Source organism: Heliconius melpomene, chromosome 7 (assembly GCF_056956725.1).
Source record: "Heliconius melpomene rosina isolate 202511_hmr_F chromosome 7, ASM5695672v1, whole genome shotgun sequence".
Classification (NCBI taxonomy): domain Eukaryota; kingdom Metazoa; phylum Arthropoda; class Insecta; order Lepidoptera; family Nymphalidae; genus Heliconius; species Heliconius melpomene.
In genome coordinates, this window is record NC_140395.1 from 12,731,666 (window position 1) to 12,757,028 (window position 25,363).

At 31.4% G+C, this 25,363-nt stretch overlaps 4 protein-coding genes across 5 annotated transcripts in view; 2 read left to right on the forward strand and 2 right to left on the reverse strand.

The window, feature by feature from the left end:
• Positions 1 to 7,986, forward strand: part of LOC146537899 (F-box only protein 32) — a 25,248-nt gene extending 17,262 nt beyond the window's left edge. For both annotated transcript variants that reach the window (XM_085188753.1, XM_085188752.1), the window contains 6 exons: positions 1,358 to 1,547; positions 3,231 to 3,412; positions 3,579 to 3,671; positions 4,008 to 4,165; positions 4,794 to 4,902; positions 5,326 to 7,986. In XM_085188753.1, coding sequence (XP_085044879.1) covers positions 1,358 to 1,547; positions 3,231 to 3,412; positions 3,579 to 3,671; positions 4,008 to 4,165; positions 4,794 to 4,902; positions 5,326 to 5,421 — 828 coding nt within the window. In that variant the 3' untranslated portion in view covers positions 5,422 to 7,986. The remainder of the gene's footprint in view (positions 1 to 1,357; positions 1,548 to 3,230; positions 3,413 to 3,578; positions 3,672 to 4,007; positions 4,166 to 4,793; positions 4,903 to 5,325) is intronic.
• Positions 6,142 to 16,696, reverse strand: Ilk (integrin linked kinase). Its single transcript, XM_085188751.1, has 8 exons — positions 16,427 to 16,696; positions 15,353 to 15,518; positions 14,946 to 15,130; positions 14,245 to 14,414; positions 13,754 to 13,899; positions 12,857 to 13,102; positions 12,532 to 12,720; positions 6,142 to 11,949 (listed from the first exon to the last, which is right to left on the reverse strand). Exons 1-8 carry the CDS (start codon positions 16,513 to 16,515, stop codon positions 11,761 to 11,763), a joined length of 1,380 nt encoding a protein of 459 aa, XP_085044877.1. The 5' UTR covers positions 16,516 to 16,696; the 3' UTR covers positions 6,142 to 11,760.
• A 1,469-nt stretch (positions 16,697 to 18,165) lies between these two features.
• Positions 18,166 to 19,747, reverse strand: snf (U1 small nuclear ribonucleoprotein A snf). The gene is made up of 4 exons (XM_085188656.1): positions 19,606 to 19,747; positions 19,219 to 19,457; positions 18,859 to 19,127; positions 18,166 to 18,444 (listed from the first exon to the last, which is right to left on the reverse strand). Exons 1-4 carry the CDS (start codon positions 19,607 to 19,609, stop codon positions 18,285 to 18,287), a joined length of 672 nt encoding a protein of 223 aa, XP_085044782.1. The 5' UTR covers positions 19,610 to 19,747; the 3' UTR covers positions 18,166 to 18,284.
• Positions 19,748 to 20,065: 318 nt separating this feature from the next.
• Positions 20,066 to 24,780, forward strand: LOC146537902 (mini-chromosome maintenance complex-binding protein). The gene is made up of 9 exons (XM_085188653.1): positions 20,066 to 20,355; positions 20,443 to 20,625; positions 20,704 to 21,060; positions 21,324 to 21,567; positions 22,202 to 22,319; positions 22,725 to 22,904; positions 23,277 to 23,520; positions 23,967 to 24,131; positions 24,417 to 24,780. Exons 1-9 carry the CDS (start codon positions 20,251 to 20,253, stop codon positions 24,624 to 24,626), a joined length of 1,806 nt encoding a protein of 601 aa, XP_085044779.1. The 5' UTR covers positions 20,066 to 20,250; the 3' UTR covers positions 24,627 to 24,780.
• The last annotated feature ends 583 nt before the right edge of the window (positions 24,781 to 25,363 follow it).

Sequence of the window (25,363 nt, forward strand, 5' to 3'; positions counted from 1 at the left end):
ATAAGAGAGAAGATAGAGAGAGAATATTACTCTCCTTTGCTCTGCTTTGTCTGCTTCTTGCTAGTGCGAGGAAATGAAAATAATTCATTCTTCAACTAGGAATCGAACCCACAATCATAGCATTGACAGTTACGCTGTGCAGTTGCGCCACAGTTGCTTTTTTATAAGAATACTTTGAAACAGAGGTAAATAATAACAAATGGCAGTTTGTTTTCATACTCTTTGAGACAAATTGAATTGGGGCATTGCACAAAAATAGATATTCCTTTGCCGAACTTTTGGCTAAGAAGAAACTAGTAAAACTATTTTTAGGATAACCTTCGAGTGTAATATTGTTTTTAATATACAGGGTGTCCCAGGAGTCAACGATAAAACGAAACCAGGTGATAGACCAAGTCGTGACAGTTATGAGAAAAATATAAAAAAAAATCTTTGTCATGTATTTTTCATATTATTTTGATTTTAAAAAATATCGGAAAAACCGACACTCTGTGATGGTTTTTCAAGTCCCAGGACTACAAATATTACTCTTTCTTCATTTTTTTTTCTGTAATGTAATCATGAGTAACCCTTCTGTGAATAACAGTTTAAGATTTAAACATACCTGCATCAGTTTTCAATAAAATGTGGTGTTTTCGCCAAACATTAAATTCAAAATATTTACTACACCCAACTTTAACCGACTGTGCTATAAAAAAAATGTACTACACTCTTTTTACAAGTAACTTTAAAAGTTGGCGCATTTAATCTAGATTCCAAAATGGTACGACACTTGCTGGATTACTTTTTTGTTGGAGAGAAAAATCGAAATACACTATAATCGGGATGACGTTCAGCTTTTTGGTATCTTTTCCGATACATTCTAGCTGCAGCATTTGCGTTACATAACCATTCTCCATGAATGAAATGCATATTGGCAATGTGTCAAAGACCGAGTATATGGCCTGCGAGAGCCCGGACTCGAGCACTATCCTTATAAGTCCTGGACCATCCCCTAAGTTGGAACAGTTCAGGTACCTTGGATCCGTCATGCACGAGTCTGGAGGCATCGATCACGATCTCCATGGCCGGATAAGAGTTAGGACGGTATCCTGCGATCACAGGCCACACCAGTGACCTCCCGCCACTTAGCCCAGGCAACGCTTATCCGAAAAATAATTATACTAGAAATATTCCATCTACTAATAGATGGAATATCTCAAACATTGCCTAGTATAAAAAACAAATAGATATAACTTTAATTTGTTAATAAAAAATATGTAATGGTTAATAATGAGACCATTTTTTCTACAGTATTATTATTAATAAGTTATTTCTAAAATTAAAGTTCAAATACATTTTTTACTTGAACCAACAGATAGCAGGTTTCAACGGCTTATCAGAGGCGGTACGCCGTCTGGACTTCTCGTCGGCGGTGCGCGACGTGCGACGCTTCAACTACATTTGCGCTCTACTGGAGTTGCTGCTGGGAGGACAGAAGCTGCCCAACTTGCCAGGGGCGGCGCAGAAGCTGTTGCTGTCCATGTTGGAACAGCTTGCTGACCAAGGTGAGTTAACAGGATTTTTTTAAATAAACCAAGGTTATAACGTTTGACTGTTGACTGGAAGGGTGTGGGTTTATTTCCAATTCGGAGGAATTAAAATATAATATTTTAAATGTTCATTTCCTCGCTCTGAGGTCTGGTAAGCACAAAGCGCGGCGTTGAGTTCCACCACTCAACACGCAATTAGTGGAAAATAGAGAACGAAGTGACAACAATATGTTCCCTCTGCCCTCCCTACTACGGGCTAGAAATATCATAACCTAGTAAAAATTGTATTCAATTTCCATTAACTTACAGGTTTTTATAGCTTCACGCTATATCCCGCACATACCAAGGCAGAGGGAAACTGCGTTAGGACACTCTATCCCTTGCTTTTCACACCATTGCCTATTGAGTGGCGGAACTCAACACCGCGTCCATTTTTCGTTATTAGAAAGAATGAATATAATTCATTCGCCCGATTATTATGAGTCGAACCACGAGCGTCGCACTTTCAGTCGGACGTTACGCACGACATTCTATTAAAATATTTTGTAGTAAATATTTTTATTTTTCTATTCTGATTAAATAAAATTCTGTTTGAGATTCCGCCAACCAACACGTATAGAGAATTATAAAAAGTTATAAAAGGAGAGTATAAATTATAATACTGAATTTCACTGTTTTACAAAATGCAGAAAATTCGTAACGTTAAAACAATAAAATATATTGACTCAACAACTCTATGCTGACGTGATGATATAGCAGTTTCACTTATGGCAATAACCTCGTCACACTTCATATAAACTATAGTATTTTTACCAAACAGGTACAAAAAAATAGCTAACGCTTTTTAACATTTTAGCAAAAACAGCTTTATTTGATTTGATCTATGCAATTTCTAGAAAACCTTTAAAGCACTTTTTCTACTTCAACTCCTATTTCTTGCATAATTTATAGTCCTTGTCCTTTTTTCCAATAGCTTGGCATAAAATATGGAAGTTTGAAGGAACGTAAAACTCTTATAGGATATTCATTCATACGAGTACATTGAACAAAACAAAAAGAAAATAATTTTAGAAATATATTTCTTCCAGAATTCGGCAGAAAGTGGGGAACGGAGTGTCTTAACACATGGTTCCCTCTGTCTACCCTGCTTTGTGTCGGATATAGCGTGAAGATATAAAAAGAATAAAGAATAAAATAATTATTGTAAACTACGTAAACATTTATTTATTCTAAAATAATAGTAATCAAATATAGATTACGAACAACAAACGTAATAGGTTTGGCCAACTCGTTAATTGGATTTGTCGGCAACAGCGAATGATTCAAACTCTGGTTCCACTAAATCTATTCAAGTTTTGAATATGTATGTATGTTACACACATTTTGTGACCTACTCATACAAATGTTATTGGTCTATGCGTAGTTTGGAAAACAATAATATTTATAGTAAATTGGATTTCCCAAATATTTAAAATATATATTTTAATACATATGTGTACAGTGTGTACATATGTCATGCGGTAGGCACAAATTTAGCCACTCCGTTTTCCATTTTTGGTCCATTAAAGAAAAATATTAACGAAAAATATCTTTAGATTCTTGCATAGTAAGAGGAAACTTAATGTCTTGACACTCCGTCCCACTCAAAATTGAGACACGGTCATTGTCATATCAATGATCATTATTCTTTTCTTCCAGTGGCACAATCCAAACAGAATCTTAACGCGTTAAGGGCACTTCTGGTAGCATTATCAGCGTTACGTGAAGCTGAGAGGCGAGCTTGCTGGGGAAGACCATTAGGTTCCCGTGCTCTGTGGGGTCACCACGACCATGCTATTGCCAGGATCACACATATAGCTAACAGTATACGTATTCAAGAGGTAAGTTGGTAAGATAGTTAAGGAGTTGAACTTCAACTCCTCCGTATACGTATTTCAACTGTTGAAGTATTAAGGTTCGCACCCACGATCACCGTATACAGTTAAATTTATTCAAACTGGTCCACGAGGATATAAATCATTGAATGATATATGTTCTTTTTTTTAGCCGGGGCCAGAAGTAGTGCCTAAACTCCACGATTTACCTGAAGAGTGTATCAGGGAGATCTTACTGAGGATATCGGATCACAGAGATTTAGATGTAAGTGATATTTTTTATTGGTATACCATCTTTCAAATTATATCGAGACCGTCGTGGTGCAGCGGCACAAGGGTGTGACTGTAACGCGACGGTTGTAGGTTTGATACCCACTCGAGTAAGTAAAATATTTATTTACGTTTATATTTCCATTTCTTCGCTCTGGTGTCGAGGAAAAGCGCGGCGTTGAGATCCGCCACTCAACACGCAATGCCTCCAGAATTCGGCATAAAGTGGGGAACAGAGTGTCTTAACACAAGATTCCCTCTGACTACCCTGCTGTGTGCGGGATACAGAGTAAAGTACATTAGAGTTTTAATATAATACTTTTTCCCGCAGTCAGCTTCATCAGCGTGGACGGTGATGTCGTCAGTGTGCTCTGAGCAGCGTGTTTGGCGTGAACTAGTCAAGTTTCACTTCACGCAGAACCAGATTGATTCTGTCCATAAAGATGAGAAGGATGTAGATTGGAAAAAAGTCTTCCATCAATTGAGAAAGTGAGTTTGTTCGGAAATTACTAACAAATAATAATACCAATAGAGCAAATTTGAGTATTGTCTGTTTGTTCATTCAATAATAATTAATGATGGGTTCGATTTCCATCCAAGGCTATGTTAACGTTTCAATATTTAAATTATATCAATGTCTTATACTAACTAAGTTAACACCAAGTCCAATCTGTGTGTCTTTAAAATACTAAATTTGAATGCAGATTACAAAAAAATTGCAACATTAATGAATCCATTTTTAGTTTAATTTACTTTCATTGATCAGATCAATTTGAATCAGATAATCGTGAGTAGACTTTCAAGCAATATTTTTTTCTAATGGTAACATTTTATGTATGAAATATTTGTTTAGTCACCAAAGTAAAGTAGGTACCTGAATAAGTTATAAAAAATAAAAAATATATATTCTATAACAAACAAACGGTATGAAGTCTGTAGTGTATAATATAATAGTAATAAAGAACATTTATATAGTTATCTATATTTGAGACTGCCGCGGCCCAGTGGCACGAGCGTGTGATTATAAACGCGACGGTTGAGGGTTCGATTCCCTCTGTCTACCCTGCTATGTGCGGGATACAGCGTGTAGCTAAAAAATCTATAAAATTTCTTCTAGGCTATACGGTCTTAGGGAAGATGCACAATATGCGGAAACGTTGTCTCTGTGCCGCCATTGCAAATGTTTGTTCTGGCGGTCGCTAGGACACCCTTGTATAGCTGATCAGGTGAGATATTTCATTAATTATATTTTATTTGTAATTGCTTTTTTTGTATTTTAAACTTGTTTTAGTTAAAAACTGTCTGATTGTTTGTATTATATATGAACAAATATGGGTTCAATTCCCATTTAAGAATGTTAATATATTTTTTTCATATAATTGTTGGAAAGGAAACGTAATTTGGAAAGATAATTTAAATCTATTGACGCCACGGTGGCGCAGGGGATCAGCGTGTGACTGTAAACACGACGTTGTGGTCTCGATCCCCACTTGGGAAAATGAACGGAAAGTGGGAAACTGAACGTTTAACACTAGCACCTCTCTGCCTACACGCTATATACGCGGTATACACGCTATACACGCTATATACGCGGTATATAGCGTGAAGCTAAAAATAATATTATATTTGATAGTTTCTTTGCTCATCAGTGTCCAGAATACCGCGAGCGACTGAAAGAGGCAGGCGGACCGCTGCCTCCTCACCCCGTACCTCCGGCCGCGTTTTTGAAATTTTTCTCGCTTTAAACGATAAATAACATAAAAAACACGCCTACTTATATTTAAATAAGTTTAAAATTATAAATTAACTGCGTTTGTTGAACGTCACTAAATTTCAAAATGGCTGCCATTACAAATTGACATGTGTTTTGAATTGTCAGTATTAGATTTATTTTGTAAATCGATTTTTCAATGTTATATTCTGTAATGAATAAGGTAATTTAAATAAATGTAATACTTTATTGAGTAAATATTCATTTAAAATTCAAATCTAGGCAGCTGTTTTGTTAACTAACAAATATTCGTTGTTCTCACTCTGCCGACTCTTACCGCCATAATATTTTTTATTCTAAAACTTATTTCATAATCCAAAATAATATATTTATTATGGTATGTACGTCTGAAACTTAAAATTATTTAAACGTCCAGATAATTTGACTGAAAATATGTAAAATATTTTGGCTACGTTTTGTTTTCTATAAAACCGCTCCAGTATTTATAGTTTATAAAGTTAAGTCTCTTTATGATAATATATATTAGATGTTTTATAAAATTATCACTGAGTTAAAAATACTATTAATGATAACAAAAAAAAACATTATATTTTTTTACTACAAAATCACCGTACACGCTAATGACAAATAATTTAATATAACACAACAGTTCTTTCATGTGATTTTTTTTTACTGTGCAGAATCTTACCGCCATTTATTTTAATAATGAAGGTGATATATTCAAACTAAATAATAAACAGAATATGTTAATCTTTATTTTAATTAAAATATAACCCAGTGTTAGTTTAACATGGTATTATGCTTATAGACTGACCTTTTAAATAAAAGGTCTCTTACCGCACATGTTTAAAATTAGTAGTTCATTTAGACAGCTGTTTTTTATATAGAAGTTCCAAGTAGTAATAATATAATATGTAGTGATAAAAAAAGTTAGTTAAAATTGTTTGTTTTTTTATATTTTATCTGTTTGATCTTTTTTAATATAAATTTGGACTATAACTTATTTGTATATGATTTAAAATTCTATGTGATATTTCCAAAATTAATAAAAATATATTGTAAAATGTATACCAATGAGTGTATGTTGTTTTAATGTAGGTCTCACATTATTGTAAAAGGAAAAACTAAAAAAAATATTTAAGTCTAACATTTAGGATAAGCACTTAATTTTACGTTTATTTTAATTTTAAATACATTTCAATAAAATAGGCTGGGTTCATAGCAATGTTTTCATAAAATTATACTATATATAATAAAAATTTCAATACTACCCACTTTTGTCAGATACAATATGCATCAAAATTTCCTATATAAATTACTGAACTTGTTATTTTAGACTGAAAAGTAGTCATTCTACAAGAATCATTAGAAATAACTATTAGAGAAGTCAAATAGTGACTGCCACTTATATTTCTATGGATAAATAAAATCATGCTACAGCAATATTTTTCTATAAAATAAATAATATTAAGCTGTTTTGAAATCGGGCCTAACTAGCTACCGATCGTAATTTATAAGATATAAATGAAGACATAAATGGATGAAATATTTAATATGTATTTAATTTTTTTTAAAGTATTAATTACCTTGAAAAGACAATATTTTGAAAGTTTTTATGTAGTGGGAATTGAAACTGTATATTTTAGGAATCGTCCAAGCTCCCATCGCCAATTAAGTCGTACATTCTCATGTCTCTTAGGTATTTTTATAAAATTCTTGTCTCTTAACTATTTATCTTCTTCGTATGTAAAAGATAATGTATGTTTAAATACAATATGTATTTAAACAATATTTTCTTCTATTGAATCCTTTCCAAAATATTCATATATGACATATTCATCTATTTGTGTCTTTAAATGTTGACAGCTGAACACCCAAGTCTGATTATAACATCACTGTCGAATGTTCATTACTTGTAGTAGTAGTATAGTTATTGATATGTGATATTTGAAGATAATTTTGAGAAGTTTCTGACATGCTGTTACACTCAAAATATGGAGCTCTAATTATATTTTTTAAGTAAACTTTTACACTTCCTCTGTTTGTCTAGTTTTAATGAAATGTTCTTAAAAATACAGATATATACTATATTTGTAAAGATTCATTTTATAAAACATCAAAAAGATGGGGACAATCAGGGTGCAGAAGCACTGTTTTACGGGTTGATTGTAGGAATCCCTTTAGTGGAAGGAATGAGAGCAAATAATAATTTAAAAAATATTTTCTTTACCTCACTCTGATAACAAGACTACACACTGAAACACAATGTAGAGTTCCACCACTATACAGTGTGAAGCTAAAAAAATAAAAAAGATTCCTATTGATATTTAATAAAATCAGTTTTTATGTGACAAGATCTCAGGATATTTTTTTTATTAATATCAGAGTGTAACCATTAGACACATGTAATTTAGTATATTTTTAAGTATAATAAATACATATAAGTAACAATGCAGCATCTAATTTGTATTTAGTCATTTTTTTTTTATCTGTGATGTGTTTTTGTGCAACGGAATTGTTTTCTCGTATATATGTGTTCTTTATAACATCATTTTCAAATAAAGTTATTTTGAGAATGCTTTAGTTCTTTTATTTTAACCTAATTAATTTACAGAAATAAATTAATTTACATCTAATTATTTCACTAGGCAGAAAAAGTTACAATGTTGTAATGAAATATAAAATGCACAAAAATGTAGTAAATATTATGATATCATAAGCAATACAAGCAATTTTAATTTAGAACTTAGCAACTAATATAAATATAGACAAGCTATTGAGGTAATTGCGATATCAATTATAATGATATACAAAATACAATATTTGAACACAATTTTTGTATATTAATTAGTCTTTAGCCAAGTTCACTTTTAACTTTTTCACAATGTCGCACTAAATCTTTTAATTTATACACAAGGTCCTGTAACTGCTGGGTTCCACAAGTAAAACGTACATCTTCGCCATCAGTCTTTAAGACTATCGTATATAATAAATTGTCAGTACCAGTGCCTGGAGTGTTTGTTAAAACTTCTAGTTTCCACTCAACATCTGTGATTTTAGGCAAGATGTTTGGAACTTTATTAGGCTCCATTATATAATAAATTATTTACACTTGGTGTAAAAGCATAATTGTTTGTTAAATAATTCTTGTTATATATTATATTAACAAAAACTACTGCTGTAAATATAAAGCCAAAAACAGAGTGACAATTGACATTATTCTGACAATTGACAAATAAAAGTTGTCAAAAGAAAGGATGACATTTACTCAAGTCTGTAAATTGTCTATGATATTCTTATATCATAGACAATGTTTTACTTAATAACACATCTATAAAAACTATAATATACACAAATGAAAATATCAATCTGTCATTAAAATTCCATTTTTAAAACACTGCACAACTATAAAATTAGAAATAAAGCAAAGTTTAAAAAAAATCAAATTTTAACTTCGTGCTAAATATTGTTCAAATTAACATTTTATGAATAAAAAATAAATCTTAAGCATTTCAAAGTAAGACGAAAGGTATTCTTTCATCTACAATCTCTTCACAAATTTTACGCAAATTTATTTCAAGTATTTTGTAGATAATTGCATGGAATAAAATGAGTTGAAGAACTGCACTAAAAAACCTGAGGGTAAAACAGACACCAAATAAAAAAATATATATAAACACCCGAAAATAAAAAGGAGAACCCAAATAAATAGGAATTTACGCGTGTGATTACACATGTGGACGTATCTTTTTTCTCCACTGCGGTATTCAACTCTGCGACCTATGTCTCGAACCCAAAATCCAGCGAAAATATACCATGGGTGAGAAAATAATTCTACTGAGAATACCCGATAACGAAATAATTACAAACGCGACTCGTACATACAATTTTCATACAAATTCATTGCACAAATGTTTGTATTTTTATTTTTTTAACCAAAACAGGCGAATTAACAGCATCACTTACAAAAGTCAACCGTTCTAGAAGAGATTAATTTTGAATGATATAATATAACTTTAAAACGAAGTAAATGTTTAATATGGCTATTAAAATCTTGCTACGCCATTCATTGAAACAAGCTGGTTTTAACAAAGAACAATAAATAAAAAGAAATAAAATGAAACACTACTTTAAAATCGTTAGTATATTTTTAACGTTTTAAGAATTTAATTCACATCAAAAATCATTAAACATTTCAATTTTTATATATAATTTAGTTTCTATATTAGTTATTACATATATTATAATATACATAGCGACACTTAATTTATAGATTTTTAAGGCACATACAACAATCACAAGCAATATTACAACTTCGTATCTAATTTCAAATTCAAATTCAAAATATTCTTTATTCAATTAATTTTATAAAATTAAATTTAATTTACCTCTGTGTAGCATCTGTTTTTATTAAAATTATTTTGGCAAAAAATATAACAAAATTAAGCAGCATTCCAAGATGCTAATAAAGCTTGAATATAATTTATGTTTACAAGAATAACTTATTGCAAGTCTTATACGATTAAGGCAGTTTTTAATAGTATATAAGGCTTTGTTGCGCTTAGGAGTGAGGTTAGGTATATATATAGTATGTGTATATGATTTTTTTTCTTAAAAATATTTTTTTATAGTTAATTGTTACATCATATAAATGTTTGTGTAAAAAACATATTATTAATCGAATTATAAATCATTTTAAACATAATTAAATTAAAAATTCAAATATTTATTAAATACTAACCATAGACAAGAGATTCAGAGAGCGTATGTAATTTCTATATAATAATTATATTTCTGTTAAATAGCACCAATAGGCTAAATGCTTTATCAAATATTCTTCACAATCAATCAATAGGAATAAGAAAAAAAATACATAAAAAAATTAAAAGTGCAACTAAAACAAATACAACCAAATCATTAACTATAACAATACTGGCAGTAACAAAAAGACAATCCATTATTAAAATTTAAGACATAGTACAATATATTTTTAGTATAAAATAAAAAGTATTTTTCTTTCTATTTAATGTAGCAATCTGTAAACATTGCTGGCACATAATGAGGAACATTGAAGGAAAATAAAAAAAAATAATAATATCTTAGAAGTTGCATTATATTAAAAAAATGATTTTAAGGTCATTTTAAATAATTGTTGAAAAAGCCAAACTTTTTCATAACAAATAAAAAAATAGGTACAACCGTTACTTTTATCAAATATTAATTTCTCTATAACTGTGTCAGTCTATTAATTCCTATGTTATCGAAATACATTTAAGCAAAAAAATGTTTTTACTTTAAAATTAAACAAATGGATACATAAAATACATTTAAAAATATTTTTGTACTTCATTGTATATAATTAGCCGCAAGCTCATTCTCTATTAAATATTAAAGTCATATTAACATTATAGATATTAATAAAAAATAGCCTAATCGTTTATTTAATCACAGCAGGGTAGGTAGAGGGAATCTAGTATTAAGACACTATGTTCCCCACTTTCTGCCGAGTTCTCTAGGCATTGCGTGTTGAGTGGCAGAACTCAACGCGGCGTTTTGCGTCGACACCTCAACGAAGAAATGGAAATATAAACGTAAATATATATTTCACTTCCTCGAGTAGGGATCGAACGCACAACTGTCGCGTTACAGTCAAACCCTTGTGCCGCTGCGACACGACGGCCTCTAATGAACTAAATTAATGAATTATTAAAATTACTTCTTAATTTCACTTTTTATTGTACGATTTGTAATTATAACTTTAATATTTAATAGAAATTAAATGTATTTTGTATTGTCTTAGCATTTAATTTGTACCTAAGTCAAGTAATGGCACTAAATGGAGATTTCTAAATTCTATCATAACTATGAATTATGAACGATATATTTGAATATGTGGAAGGAATATAAATAAATAAAGCAAGACATTCTGTCCAATTTTCGAGACATTGTGTGTTGAGTGGTGGAACTCAAAGCTTCGTTTTGTCTACTTACCTGAGCAAACAAACGAAATTAATAAATTCGTTCGAGTCGTCGAATTTACAGTTATAAGTCGTTGTTACCATCGTCGTCATCGTCTTACCATTACTTGTTAAGATTAATTTTACATTTAGTCATAAATCATTGTTATTTTTTTTGTTATTTATTTTAATTTTATAATGTATGTCAACATATTATATTTTAGTTAGAAAACAAATAAATATTCATACATACCATATACAGTATGATCGACGAGTCATGGCCCTAACTTTTAGTTTTAGTTAACAGTAGATTTGATTTTTCTTACTTTCGATTATTTTCTTGCCAAAAACCCTCGGTCACAACTCGTCAACCGTACTGCACTGTACAATATGTTTTAGCGTTTCATTTTTTCCAGGATGGGTAAAATCATTTCGAAAGAGGGTCGTTTTCCAGGATCTTCATTCATACATATTTTGATTAATTTCGATATATGGGGGGAGACGCCGGGCGGGATGGTGATGCGGAGACCTTCTAATGCTATTTTCATTCCACACTCCATTGCTGATAGATCAGCAAAGGGTATCTGCGAAAAAAGTAGTAATTAAATAAATTTTAGATATTAAGTGTAGTGTCGGCTCGGAATACTGAGCAGTAGTTAGAACTTTTTATTTTTAACACGCTGTATTTCCCATATAGGTGTATTTTCCAAATAGGAACAAGGCAAAGGGATACTAGTGTTAAAACACTTCCGTTTCTCATTCACCACCAAATCATCTAGACATTGCGTATTGAATAGCGGAACATAACACACAAACGTCGCGTTTACAGCAAACGCCGTACCGCTGCGCCACAGCAACTAATTAAGGTAGTGTCTCATAGCTGTCGGCATAATAATGTCAATGTCGATATTTCCTATACGTAATGCCAGTCGTGATGCAGTAGAGTACAAGTGTGTGATTGCAAAAAAGTTGTTGAAATATAATAAATATTTCAACAACATTTTTGCAATTAAATTTATGTTTTAATTTCTTCGCTCTCATGTCGAGGCAAAGCACGGCGTTGAGTTTCGCCTCTCAACTCAACACGCAATGCCCCCAGAATTCGGCTCAAAACAAAGTATCTCAACTCTAGATCCCCTCAACCTACCCTGCTGTGACCTCCTTACCTCCCTGGTGGCCAACTCCCACAGCAGCACAGCGAAACTCCACATGTCGGCGGCCTCCCAGTTTCGCCTGGCGGCCGGCTTGGTGAGCGCCTCGGGCGACATCCAAGCGGGCGCGTAGGCGCGCCCGCGCTCCTGGAACGAGAACTTGGCGTCCGCCATGTTGATGCGCGCCGTCAGGTCCTCGTCGATCTGGAATGGAATTATTTTTTTATTCATTTAGCGTTGTTTTTTTAGTATTATTTTACAGTAAGAACGTGAACCAAAAAACAAAAAGAATACAATCTCAAAATCTATTAAAATCTCAAATGCATTCCACAATACTAACCATAACATGTTTACTATTCAAATGATAGGTCGGCAGCACTCTATCCCTTTGCAAAGAGTGCAGATACGCCATACCGGCGGCCACATCCCGGGCCAAACGAACAGCGGCCCCCGCGTCCACCACCACGCGCCCACCGGCACCCCCAACACCCCCCGACCCTTGACCGTGGAGTAATGCGTACAGAGAACCCCACGACATGTACTGCGATATGACAACTAAAGATGGCGGTGATACGCAACAACCTACCTGTGAAGAAAGAAAAGTTAGTTTTGTTGAGACCTTTGTGGCGTAGTGGGTCGCAATTAGACACTAAATGTTACTGTTCTGGGTGCAACTCCTATTTGTGGACTGTGTTATTATCATGAAAACTTCGACTTAAATCCGGGCAGAAAATGGAGAACGCTCCAATGAGTGTGCTGTATTGGTGCTACTTAGTATACTCCAGATTGACGTGTTGACTAGTCTGGTGCTATGAATTGCTCTCTATTTAGTATACTCTGAAAATGCCTTTGAGGCATACACATGTTGTTCGTATCAACCTCCACCATAATAAATAAAATTAAAGTTTTGTTTTTTGTCAGAAAGAGAACTAATTAACTTCTGAATTATTAGCCGACAAGCCTTTGTTATATTTCTTGACACATCCTAAGTCCTTAAAGACTATCATTTTTAAAAAATCTTATTATTATTGCTATGATGCCGTAATGACAGAACTGCATAGCGTCTGACTGTAAGCGCGACAGTTGTGGATTATCTTGAGGAAATGTATTATTTTCATTTCCTCTGTTGACTTCAGTGATTCCATGGAATGGAGGAACAGAGGTTTTAACATTAAGCTCCCTCTACCTAACCACCTATATGTATATGAAACCCAAAAGAAAATAATAAAGATCTCACCACAGGCAATATATTAGGGTGTGAGAAAATTCTCAATTTGGGGAATTCCTCGTTGAAATCTCTTTGTATCCGCGGCGTACATTCCCGTACGGCTATTATTTTGGCCACAATGTCATTTTTTTGCCAACGACCGCGCCAGGATTCACCTTCAAACGAAATATTTTATATGTTTACATCTAGTGTATATATATAATACTTCTATATAAAAAATTTTTTTTTATATTTGTGCTGTCAGTCAGTGCCAGTCTGTGCTCAAGGGCACAAGCGTGTACTGTGACTGTAAGCGCGAAAGCTTGCGAGTTGATTCCCACTCAAAGAAATGATATATTTAATATTTTGAATTCTTTACTTTGGCGTCAGCGTTGATCTCCGCTACTCACCAGTAGACTACGGAAATGTCTTAACGGAAACAAAGTATCTTAACACCACCCAGGCTCCCTCTGCCTACCTGGCTTGAATACACTGTGAAACAAACATAAATTATACCTTACCAGACGGTGTAACAGCAATCCTCGTATGTAAGGCCAGTTCGTTAATATTAATGCCTTTATGTCTGGAGAGTGTTGCATCTCTGCTGCGAGTCTTTAGACCGAGCCAGGATTGATCTTTGAATTGTATCTTCTTGAGATCTTGTCCCTGATTTTGTGCTAGCTCATGGAGTCTGGAAGGATAAGAAAATATCTAATTTAGAGATAGAGTCAACTCACTTATATAACAAGTATCAACATAATTGTTATGAAAGTGGGTTAACAAAAAATATTTTTCTTTTTGACCAATCTATCTAATAAAAATCTTATTAGATTTTTACTTATGGTTTAGAAATTATTATTTTTTACTGAGTTCCTATTAAGACATTTCTGTTCTCCACTTTCCACCGAATTTTGAAAACATTGCGTTTTTGAACCCTACGCTGCGCTTTGAATCGTTACCAGAGCGAGAAAATGAAAATATTAAGTATTTCAGTATCTCGAATGGAATCGAACTGTCGCGTTTAGTTGCACGCTTGTACCTTTGCACCACAACGACCTCAAAGTCGGCGACGATATATTAAACACAGAAACATCAAAATTCAATACAGCGTTTTTTCTAAATTATCTTATTGGTTATTACATATTATTCTTACACTTGTATATAAATTCAGTATTTTTATAAAAATTTTTTAGTATTTATAACTAATATATATACTTCAAACCTTTGCACAAGCTGACCCCTTGTTTTGTCCAACGGTGTGTCACCATCTTTATTTGCCAAAGAAACCAAGGCTCCAGCTAGAAGCAAATCTTCAGCTATGGCGCTATATCCCCAAAAACAGGCATAGTGAAGTGGAGAATTACCATGCTCATTTGTGAAGTTAACATCAACTCTGTTTTGTAATAGCTGGAATTGAAATACAGTGCTACTAACTAAGGTAATAATAATAAAAGAAGTAATAAAAGTTATGTATATGCATAAGTGATGAAGGTAATTCTTAAAACAGATACAGTGGGTTACCAAAACAATGCTATGTAATATAAATTATAACCTTCTTCAATAAATGAATCTGCCATGTGAAGCTGAAAAAGAGAAAGAAAAATAAACCAAGAAATGGTTTATTCTTACCAATTGAACAATAGGCCGGTGTCCATGAGCAGCGGCCAAATGTAAAGGAGTATCATCACCCATGTTAGTAACATTGATTCTCGCTCCTCGTCTTATTAACATTTCTACTATTTTTATATGACCCTCCTTACATGCCCAATGGAGTGGACTGAAGCCATGATCATCACTAAAAATTACATATTTTATAAGATTGATTATTAATAGAATATTTATGTTTTTTAATAAAATGTTACACAAAATTATCAAATTATATAAAGTTAGTAGAGGGACATGGACCCTTATGACTCCTGGCTTTAAGTGAATTGTTCTGTGTAGTCAAAAAAAAAAGTTGCATTTTTTTTTTCAACTTTTTAATATTATCAATAGTTTTGCTTTACTAAACTTTACTTAATTTTTCACACAGCAAAGGTAGCCTAGCATTAATGTACTCAGCTTTATTTTTTTCAGACATAACAAGTTTAATTCAGGAACTCATTGCCACACTTTGCCACCAAAACAGTTAAATAAAAATAATTTAAATATTAGCATTCCTCAAATAGAAATTGAACCCATAAAAATCATGCAGTTAGATGCTGTCCCACAGAGCCATAATAATGTAAAACTGTATTTATCCTGTTCATTAAGCATAATGGAATGATATGAATAAATGAAACAGTTTTCCTCTTAATTTAGAGAATATGTATGTTAAATGTAAAATAAAATTTGTGACTCACTACTAATATCCAATAGTATAAAAATCACTTATTTCAAAAATTCAATTTAATTAAAATCAATTTTATTTATAAATAATTAGTTATTTAAGTAATAAGTATAAACTAAAACTTATTTTTACAAGTTACTTATTTTTATGAATAGAATTGCAAAATGATAGAAATTCCATTGAAACCAAAAAAACGTTAACTCTGACTAATGCTGCTATGAGGTATTTTCATCTTGTAAACTGACATAATTTACTAGCCTTGGCATACTGGTCTGTGGGCGACAAATGTAACTTTATGTTCCAATTATGGAAATAAGTAGTAGCCATATGGAAACTTTATAAACAAATTAACGTAGAAAATACTCTTATCTCACCCTTGGTTCATATCATGTTCAGTATCGTCCAGCCAAACTCGCACCTGCAGTGCATTTCCTTCCCTACACCACTGAAAAATATCTTCCATGGTTTTTACAAATATATAACTTTTCCCACTGTTTTTTTATCAACGACTTGTAAATACCACAAATAAACCGATGCTATAAAACAAACATGGAAACAAAGCTATTTGATCATGCATCAAGCAAAATTATGCCTAAAACTACAATCCGACTCATTCATTAGGGATTGACTTTGACAGTTTCGCAATCACTAAAAATAAAGTACTAAGCGACCATTTTAAAATAGTACACTTTATTTTTTGACATTTAAATCTTTCTCTTTCTTACACAAGTTGTCCCAATGCTAATTGCCTACTACGAATAGTCGTCAGTACGCAAACGATTCGACTATATAATTTAGTAGGGTTATATAGGGATACCATTATATTAAATTTATCTAACATCTTCTATATATATAAAAGGACTTGTCCTCACTGACTGAGGTAAGACGCACGCACAGCCGTAACCGCTGTGCGTAGAACCGTGAAATTTGGACAGATATTTACTTTCGTAATCTGGAATCCACTAAGAAGGGATTTTGAAAAATTTTAACCTTAAAGGGGAGAAATAGGGGTTGAAAGTTTGTATGGAAAAAAATTTAAATCGGCACCGATTTTTATAAAGTTTTAAATTTAGATTTTTAAAAGTATTTAATTGAACACGTATTTCATCGTTTTCTAAAATTCTCTCCCTAAGGGTGCAAATAAGGGGTTGAAAGTTTGTATAGATTTTTTTTAAATCGGCACCAATTTTTATAAAATTTGAAATTCAGACTCTTAAAAGTATTTAATTGAACACATGTTTCATGGTTTTATAGAATTCTTCCCCTAAGGGTGCAAATAAGGGGTTGAAAGTTTGTATGGAAAAATGTTTAAATCGCCACCGATTTTCATAAAATTTGAAATTTAGACTCTTAAAAATTTTTCATTGAACACATGTTTCATGGTTTATTAGAATTCACCCCTAAATAAGCTGGCGAAGCTGCGCGCGTCCGCTAGTTTCTTATAAGCTTAAAAAAATACCGAAGACTTAAAAAATCATAAATTCAAAATTGCTTTATGATACGATATCTATTATTTGTATTTTACTCAATAAAAAATTGAAACTCATATCAAGATTTCTGTGTTAGTAGACAAAGGAAAAAAAATGGAAGGAGGTAGTTCTATGCTAGTCCAGTGTAAACGGAAATATCTAATTGCAAAAGGCCATGTGCCTAAACAAAAAAGAAAGAAAGAAATAGGTAACAAAAAAGATCCAGTAAATTTATTACTTTTAGTGATAACCATTTTTATACTTAAATCTTCAAGGTACTATCATTGCTAAAATTGGGGGATAAATTCGCTGTTATTGTCTTATGACCTATTCTTTAAATGCAATTATTTATTATATTTTCATATTTAAGCCTCTGTTCTAATTCAATGTATGAGTAATCTTCTAATTAATAATTAAATTATACTACTTATTATTAAAATAAGTAATTTTTGTACTATAATGTTTTTCATGTTACTAGTCAGTCACAAATTTTATTTTATAGCTAAGATCTATTTATTTATATATAAACTAAAACTGTTTCACTTATTAATACTATGATTGACATTTTTAAACTTAATTCAAAACAAACCAACTAGCTATTCTAGAACCCATAACAAAAAAGCCAAGGTATCAATAAAAGTCAATTTAAGAAACTTAAATGACTAATCACAGCCAGAGAGCTATTATGGCCAAGTGCAATGCTCAAAACAGTTCTCAAATACTTTAAATCTTTATTTATACTTATTACATAGTAATATAAAAACTATTTTTTGGCAAATGAAATTTTCATTGCATGAGTGGGAGTTATTTTAAAGCCTTGAAGTGCTTCTTTAGCTGCCGCTGATTGCATTTCATTTGCAAATTCAACAAAGGCAATGTCATGTCTGTTGGGTACCAGTCGCACTTCTTTGAAGCCAGGAAATCTGTAAGGAAAAAATAATTAATAATAAATCTGTTAATTAAATGTTTAGCTAATTCTGCGGAAGTGGACAGTGTTGATAATGAAGGAAAACATCTGACTGAAAAAAGAGTAGGTAGTGAGTTTGATTCCTATTCTCTTCTTTTCTATTTGGTTTGTGTTAAAACATCTTTTCATGCTTTAATAGAAAAGTAGTAGTTATTTTTTAACTCTCGAGATCTCAAAATTTTTGAGAAAGTCAAAATTATTTCTTCACATTAAGTTCCTTTCAACTACCTCATAAAACAAGGAGTTCTTAACTACAATTATATAATAATATGAAGATATTAATATCCTATCCTTAATATCCTTAATGAGATATGCTTGAAAAAGTTTTGAGGATGTTGCGGTGTCACAGCACAGTGAGTAAAATACTTACTGATTGAAAAGCATAGACAACATCATTTCAGACGTCTCATCAGGTAGGTTTGTAAGGAAAAGAATTTGGTTAGGCGGTTGTTCAACATTGACGTTATTGAGTAGGCTTGGTTGACCAAATCCTGGTACAAGTGGTCTGTTTGCATCTTTGCTCTTCTTTTTCTTTCCCTCGTCTGCACTTTTTGGCAGTTTAGGCCGTTTTGGTCGTTCTTGGAAGGTACCCTTGATTTTAGCAATTACATCACTATCTCCTTTGGAATATTGGATTCTCTGTAAATAATATATTTAATGTTAATGAGATCAAGATTGCGTATTTAAGGTTTAATTTTAATTATAAATTATATTCATAACATATACTTACCATTGGTTTGTCATAAAATGGGAATCCTTGCATGCTTCTTAAAGCTACAGTAGCACTTGATATTTCTTTAAATATAACAAATGCTTGACCTCTCATTTTAAGGGTTTTCATTGCAACTATATCCAAAATTTGACCAAATTGTGAAAAAATAGCATAGAGAGACTTTTTAAGTTCCTCTTTCTTAATTTTTTCATTTAAATTGTTTATGTAAATCGTGTGGTTAGGTCGAATATCCATAGCTAAAAGTCAAACATAACATTTTGAGGTTATACAAAAAGAAAGTAAAGTAATTTTACAAATTAATAAAAAAGGCAATAACAGTTAATAATTCAACATATAACACTCTAAGGTATATATCATTTTGGAAAATAAATAAAGTATACGCACTCATTATGGATCTTAATAGTTAACCTAAAACGACGCCGAACAATTTTAAGAGGCAAATAGTAATAACAAAATATCAGACGCGTAAAGTAACAATCACGCTAAATTTGATTAGTGCGATTCAAGTTAAGATTTCAGCTTTTAATATTTCTATTCTACTTTTGTATTTGTTGTAAGTTTTTGCAGTCTAAATTTTAGACTCTAAATAGTTGGCGTCTAAATTTACACAGATAAAAAAATATAACAATTTAAAAAGTATAGGTTAAAATGTATACCTTCCTTATACCGTAACCCCAATATTATAAAATTATTATTTTTTTAATCTTAATTATTAAATAATTTATAAGATTTACGCATATGCATACATATGTAAAATATAAAATTTCTGATTTATTGCATTATAAAGACAATTTAACAAATTTTTACATCACGATACATTCTACGAGACATCTATATTCTATCATTTTATGAATCTACATTATTTTCGCGGGTTAAATTGTTGTAAATTATAATCATATGTTATTTAATGCAATACTTAAGATAAACACTAAATTCCAAAACAGTTAACAGTTTCAAATAAACAAAAACATACAAAGATACTATTTTAATTGAAAAAATTGTTTTACGAGACATTAATAAAATATTAAAATGCACGATCTGCTTCATGATTTCGATTCCATTACTCCCAATGTTTGGATGTTAAATGAAGAAGGATGGAAAGATAAACTGGTAAAACTACCGAGCTGGCATAAAGTAAGACATATAATAACTTAATTATTGAATTACCTGGTTGGAAATGATCTCTCTTGGCATATATTTGACCTCTGTTTAACCTTTTAGATACCTTTGATAAATTCGAATGCATCACATAATATGCCCGATGGATCTCTTGTCCGATTTCGTGGAATGATTCAAGACATGCACAATCCTGAATTTTACTTCGAACAGTATGAAATATATAATTCAGAAACAAATGAAGTAAAACTGAAATCAGGAAAATATACAGACACTGCTAATATACTGGTAAAGAAATAATAATATTTAAGCTATAACAATTAATTAATATAATAAGTAAACATTATTTTACCTTGTATTGTTTAGGAACATGAAAAAATCAATTACACAGAAAACTTAAAGAGTTCCCAACGTCAAACAATTGTTGTGGTATCCATGCCAGGGTTTAACAGTTGGGCGCAAAAAATTGAAGACGACAAAAACCATTTAAAGCATTTAGATCAACATCCTAACACATCTAAGCGTTTAAATTTAAATAGTACAAAATTAAAAAGAAGTTATGATGAGAGTGAAGACCCAGATACAATGGAAGTTGAAAATGATAATACCAATAAAGAACCGAGAACTGAGGAAGAAGTGAACGAATCATCTAATGTTGTGTCAAGAGAGCATTTGCTGAATTTTCCATTACCTGAAGTTGCTAGCATGTCTTGTATTGTGAAGGTATTGTATAGTAATAATTTTTTTTTTTTGCTGAAAGTACCTAATGTTATTGTACCCTGTTTCCCGTGCAATTTCCCAAGTTTGAAATAAAAATAATTCATTCACTGAGTGAATTCATCAACCATTTACATTCATCAGAGTGGGGTAATGAAAATAATTTAAGTATAATGATTCTATAGAACAGCAATGAAATCTCCCATTACAATCTTATGTCTTATAAAAGAAAAAATCTCTATAATACGAAATTAAACTCATTATTACAGCTATATGAAGAAGATGAAAGCCTCAAACTGAATGATATGATAGAAATAGTAGGTTTCTTGTCAGTAGATCCAGCACTTTCAGGAGAGTTCCAACCTGATAAGGATCCATTGTTAGACCCCATAAGTGAGAGTGAAGCGGAGATTCTAACACATAACCCACCACCAAGTTTAGTACCGAGATTACATGCAGTTTATGTGAAAAAATTAACTCATTGTAATCCTTTGGTTGATGGAGTTGATCAAGGTAGATTGTCGTATTTATTTATTTTTTAAGATTTTAAGGCAAAGCTCTAGTATACTTTGTTCTTTACTTACCATTTGAATTCAGTATTTTGTTATTTAACTGGTGTAACTCAACTCCTCATTTTGTGTTGCTAGTAGACTTGAGATAGTGAAAAAGTACAATAATATAGCACAGTGCCAATTTACTGCAGATAAATGCATTTTTTTGTGAAAAAAAATGTTTGTAAATATAAGATTCTTTTATTATATTATGTTACTTACTAAATTATGACAGTATATTGCAATATACTTTTATATTTTATTTATAATTAATCACAAAATAATAGGAAGTAATAAAGAAAACTTTTACATGTAGTTAAAAATAGAAAACAACCTCACAGGGTAGGGAGAGGGAACCTAGTGTTAAGAAACTCTGTTTCCCACATATTGCCGATTTTTTAAAAAAATTGCGTCTTTAGTGGCGGAACTCAGCGCTGAGCAGATGGTCGGCAAATACCTACTTGCCAGAGTTAAGAAATTAAAATATTAATAGGTAATAAATAATTCATTGCAACGAGTCCTTGAACCCACAACTAGTCGCGTTTATTGACACACTTAGATAGTTAAAAATAAAAATTAAAATATATAAATTTCAGAGGCAGCACTCAGAGATGCAAACACTGCAAGAGAACATTTAATGAAAGCTTTAACTGAATTACTGTTGGGAGATAAATTAGCGGCGGAATTTTTAATATGTCATCTGATAGCTTGTGTGTGAGTATTATCTCTTTCGCAACTTTTATTTACTTTCAAACTAAACTATTTTAGATTTTTTGTTAGAATGTTCAAACATTAAATAATATTCTTTAACAAAGTTACTGCTAATTAAGCCAAATTTATAATATTTAATGAATCAAATTATATTGTTTGTTGTACTTAGGGTACCAAACAAATGAAATGTATGATTGATGAGTCATCACCATCCTAAAGTTACTGTATGGTGGCTGTCAGGATTTAATTTTAGTGTTCTTTTTACTGTTGATTATTTTCACAACAATGCTTAAAAGTCCAGAAAACCTAATTTCACATTAGTGGGTCCTGTACAATTTTTATCCACACACATTTTCCATGAAATGTCGAAATGTTGGAATCTAATATTGTTTTTCATTAATATTCCAGGTATCTCCGTCAAGAAACAATAACACTGGGACAATTCTGTTTAAACATATCCAATTTACCTACAAAAAAGTATCCAAACTATGCAAAGCAGTTGTATGACATTGTCAAACAGTTTGTTACCAAGAGTTACTATTTGCCGTTGACTGTTGATAATATGAATACTATGACTTTGTTGCCTAAGTAAGTAATTTTTTTTTAATCTAGTAACTTAAACTTATAAAAAACATAATGTCTTCCAAGTGATGACATGATGATGATGATGACAGATATCTTACATAGTACAACGCTTTTCATTCCAAACAATGCGCTTAAAATATTAATTTTAAAAATAGCAACTTTTTCGAAACCTATGTGGCGCAGCGGCACAGCTTCTGACTGTAAACTTGACGGGTGGGAATTTGATTCCCACTCGAAGTAACAAAAGACAAATGGCGTCATTGACCAAACAACACGCAATGTCTCAAAAATTGGGTTCCTTTGCCTACCCTGCTATAAGCGTGTTGTAATATGAACTACTTTTAAAAATAAAATTTCCATTTTTTTTAATTATAGAAAAGACTATGATTGCAATCGTCTAACAAGCGGTGTACTACAACTATCAAAACATACACACTTAGTTTTAGATGAAACTAAAATGGAGCAAGGAAGATTAGACGCGACAGGAGTCAATAATATATCAGCTTTGGGACATTTAATTAAAACACAAAGGGTTGAATATGATTTCAAATATTACAAAATGGAGTTTGATTCTGATATATCTGTGTTGATTTTGTCGGAGGGGAAGTCCCTGTTGCCAGTAAGTGTAGTTTTAAATATTCTGTCTCTCTCTTAATTTCTGTTTCTCAGTCCCACAATGGAGCTAATAAGTAGTTACTAAATAAAAACATTCTTTTTTTTTAATTTGATAGTATGCAAACTGATTAAATATTTATATTTTTTTAATAAAGGTTTAAAACCATAATTACTGTAATATTTGATTTATACATATATGTATGTCTAAATTGTTTAGCATAAGTTTGAAATATTTTTTTATGATTCTCCTATTCATCATATTATTTTTCTGCATTCTTTCTTCCATTGCTTGTTAAATCGTGTAAGTGACAACCGAAAATAATTTTATTAACACACTAATATTAACACTCCCTTAAATCGAGGAGTTCAATTAATGACCATCCATTACAATTATAGCAATGGCACAAAAAATCACATATTGAAATACTTAATTCAAGTTAAAATTTTCAGAGTGACTATCACATTTCATTGCGGCCTGAAGAATCGTCTTTAGAAATATTCGACGCCATTGTTGAAGCTGCCTCTTATTATTTAAAGAAAGAAATTATGAATTTAATAAGAATTTATTTAACAAACTTGAAACTTGTTAAATACAGCATTAGTGAAGATTTACAGGTAGGAGATATTATTTAGCTTTTAATAAAAATTTTACATAATGATTATAAAGACTGTCTTTGTTCTGAATTGTTAATTTACATTGAATATTTATATAATATTTATTATAAATACTATACTTACTATACTGTAAATACTATACTTAAAAAGAAACAAGATATAAAAGTAAAATTAGATAAGCATTTTTATACAATATTAATATTTAAAAAATAGAATATTCTGATTAAGAAAATATGAAAAACAATGTATTTCATTCACTAACTAATACATAATATGTTTATCTAGTTCGTAGAAGACGACTTCATAGAAATGCGAAGCAATTCTGACAGTGACAGTCCAGTGACAGCTGACGACCTACACAGACTGCTAGTGTTGGCCCGCCTCGTCAGCCTGTCCCGAGGCCGCGCCACACTCGACAAAGAGTGCTGGGACATCACTAAACAGATGGAAAACGATAGATTGCACAGATTAAAAAATAGGATACCGCCTTTGTAATTTTAATATAGTTTTTTTTATATTTCTCATATTTTTGTACTTTGTTTTTGATGTGTGAATGCTTAAAATCTAACATTTCTCTTTTATGTGATTTGTTTAATGTTGATTCATATTTGTCCGTTTTTTTATTGAATATAATTCATTTTTATTACAATTTTTTGTTCAATTGACTTTTATGGAATAATACACATATGACCCGCCGCGTTAATCTGCCTCGAAGCCTCAAGATTGATTAAACATAAAAAACAACAGATCGTCCAATTAATAAAAAATAGACTAATATTTTTGTAACTCATATTACCCACGCAGAGTAGGCAAAGGTAATCTACTGTCTGATATCATAATAATATAATCTGAGTCTACTCTGTTAAAACACTCCCCCTGTTCCCCATTTTATTATTATTTTAAATGATAATGTTATCTACAGGATATTAGATAGGTACCGTAGGTATTTCAAATCTATCAAAAATTCTAACCATTGTTACCTTTGTTTATTTGACTAATTAAAGTGTATTAAAGAGGAATATAAAGCGGTCGGGCGAAATATTAGAATTTTGTATATGAAATTAATATAATAATAATATATTATTTGTGGGATTATAACTCAACACACAACAGTGAGACACTTCAAATTTGTATCTAACAGAGGAAACATAGGAACTTAGTAATAACACCACACACACACACATCCGTTCCTCACTGGAGACATTGCGTGTTGGGTGACAGATCTCAACGCT

Bases quoted from the DNA above. Each gene is read 5' to 3' on its own strand.
- LOC146537902 (XM_085188653.1), top strand. From the start codon at position 20,251: ATGCACGATCTGCTTCATGATTTCGATTCCATTACTCCCAATGTTTGG. The intron at 22,320-22,724 runs GTGAGTATTATC...TTAATATTCCAG, and splicing joins TGTCATCTGATAGCTTGTGT to GTATCTCCGTCAAGAAACAA. The intron at 24,132-24,416 runs GTAGGAGATATT...ATGTTTATCTAG, and splicing joins GCATTAGTGAAGATTTACAG to TTCGTAGAAGACGACTTCAT.
- snf (XM_085188656.1), bottom strand. The intron at 19,128-19,218 runs GTAAGTATATGT...TATTATTTACAG, and splicing joins CATTTTATGACAAACCAATG to AGAATCCAATATTCCAAAGG. The intron at 18,445-18,858 runs GTAAGTATTTTA...TTTTCCTTACAG, and splicing joins TTGTCTATGCTTTTCAATCA to ATTTCCTGGCTTCAAAGAAG.
- Ilk (XM_085188751.1), bottom strand. From the start codon at position 16,515: ATGGAAGATATTTTTCAGTGGTGTAGGGAAGGAAATGCACTGCAGGTG. The intron at 14,415-14,945 runs GTTTGAAGTATA...TTATCCTTCCAG, and splicing joins AGGGGTCAGCTTGTGCAAAG to ACTCCATGAGCTAGCACAAA. The intron at 13,103-13,753 runs GTGAGATCTTTA...CTTTCTTCACAG, and splicing joins ACCCTAATATATTGCCTGTG to GTAGGTTGTTGCGTATCACC.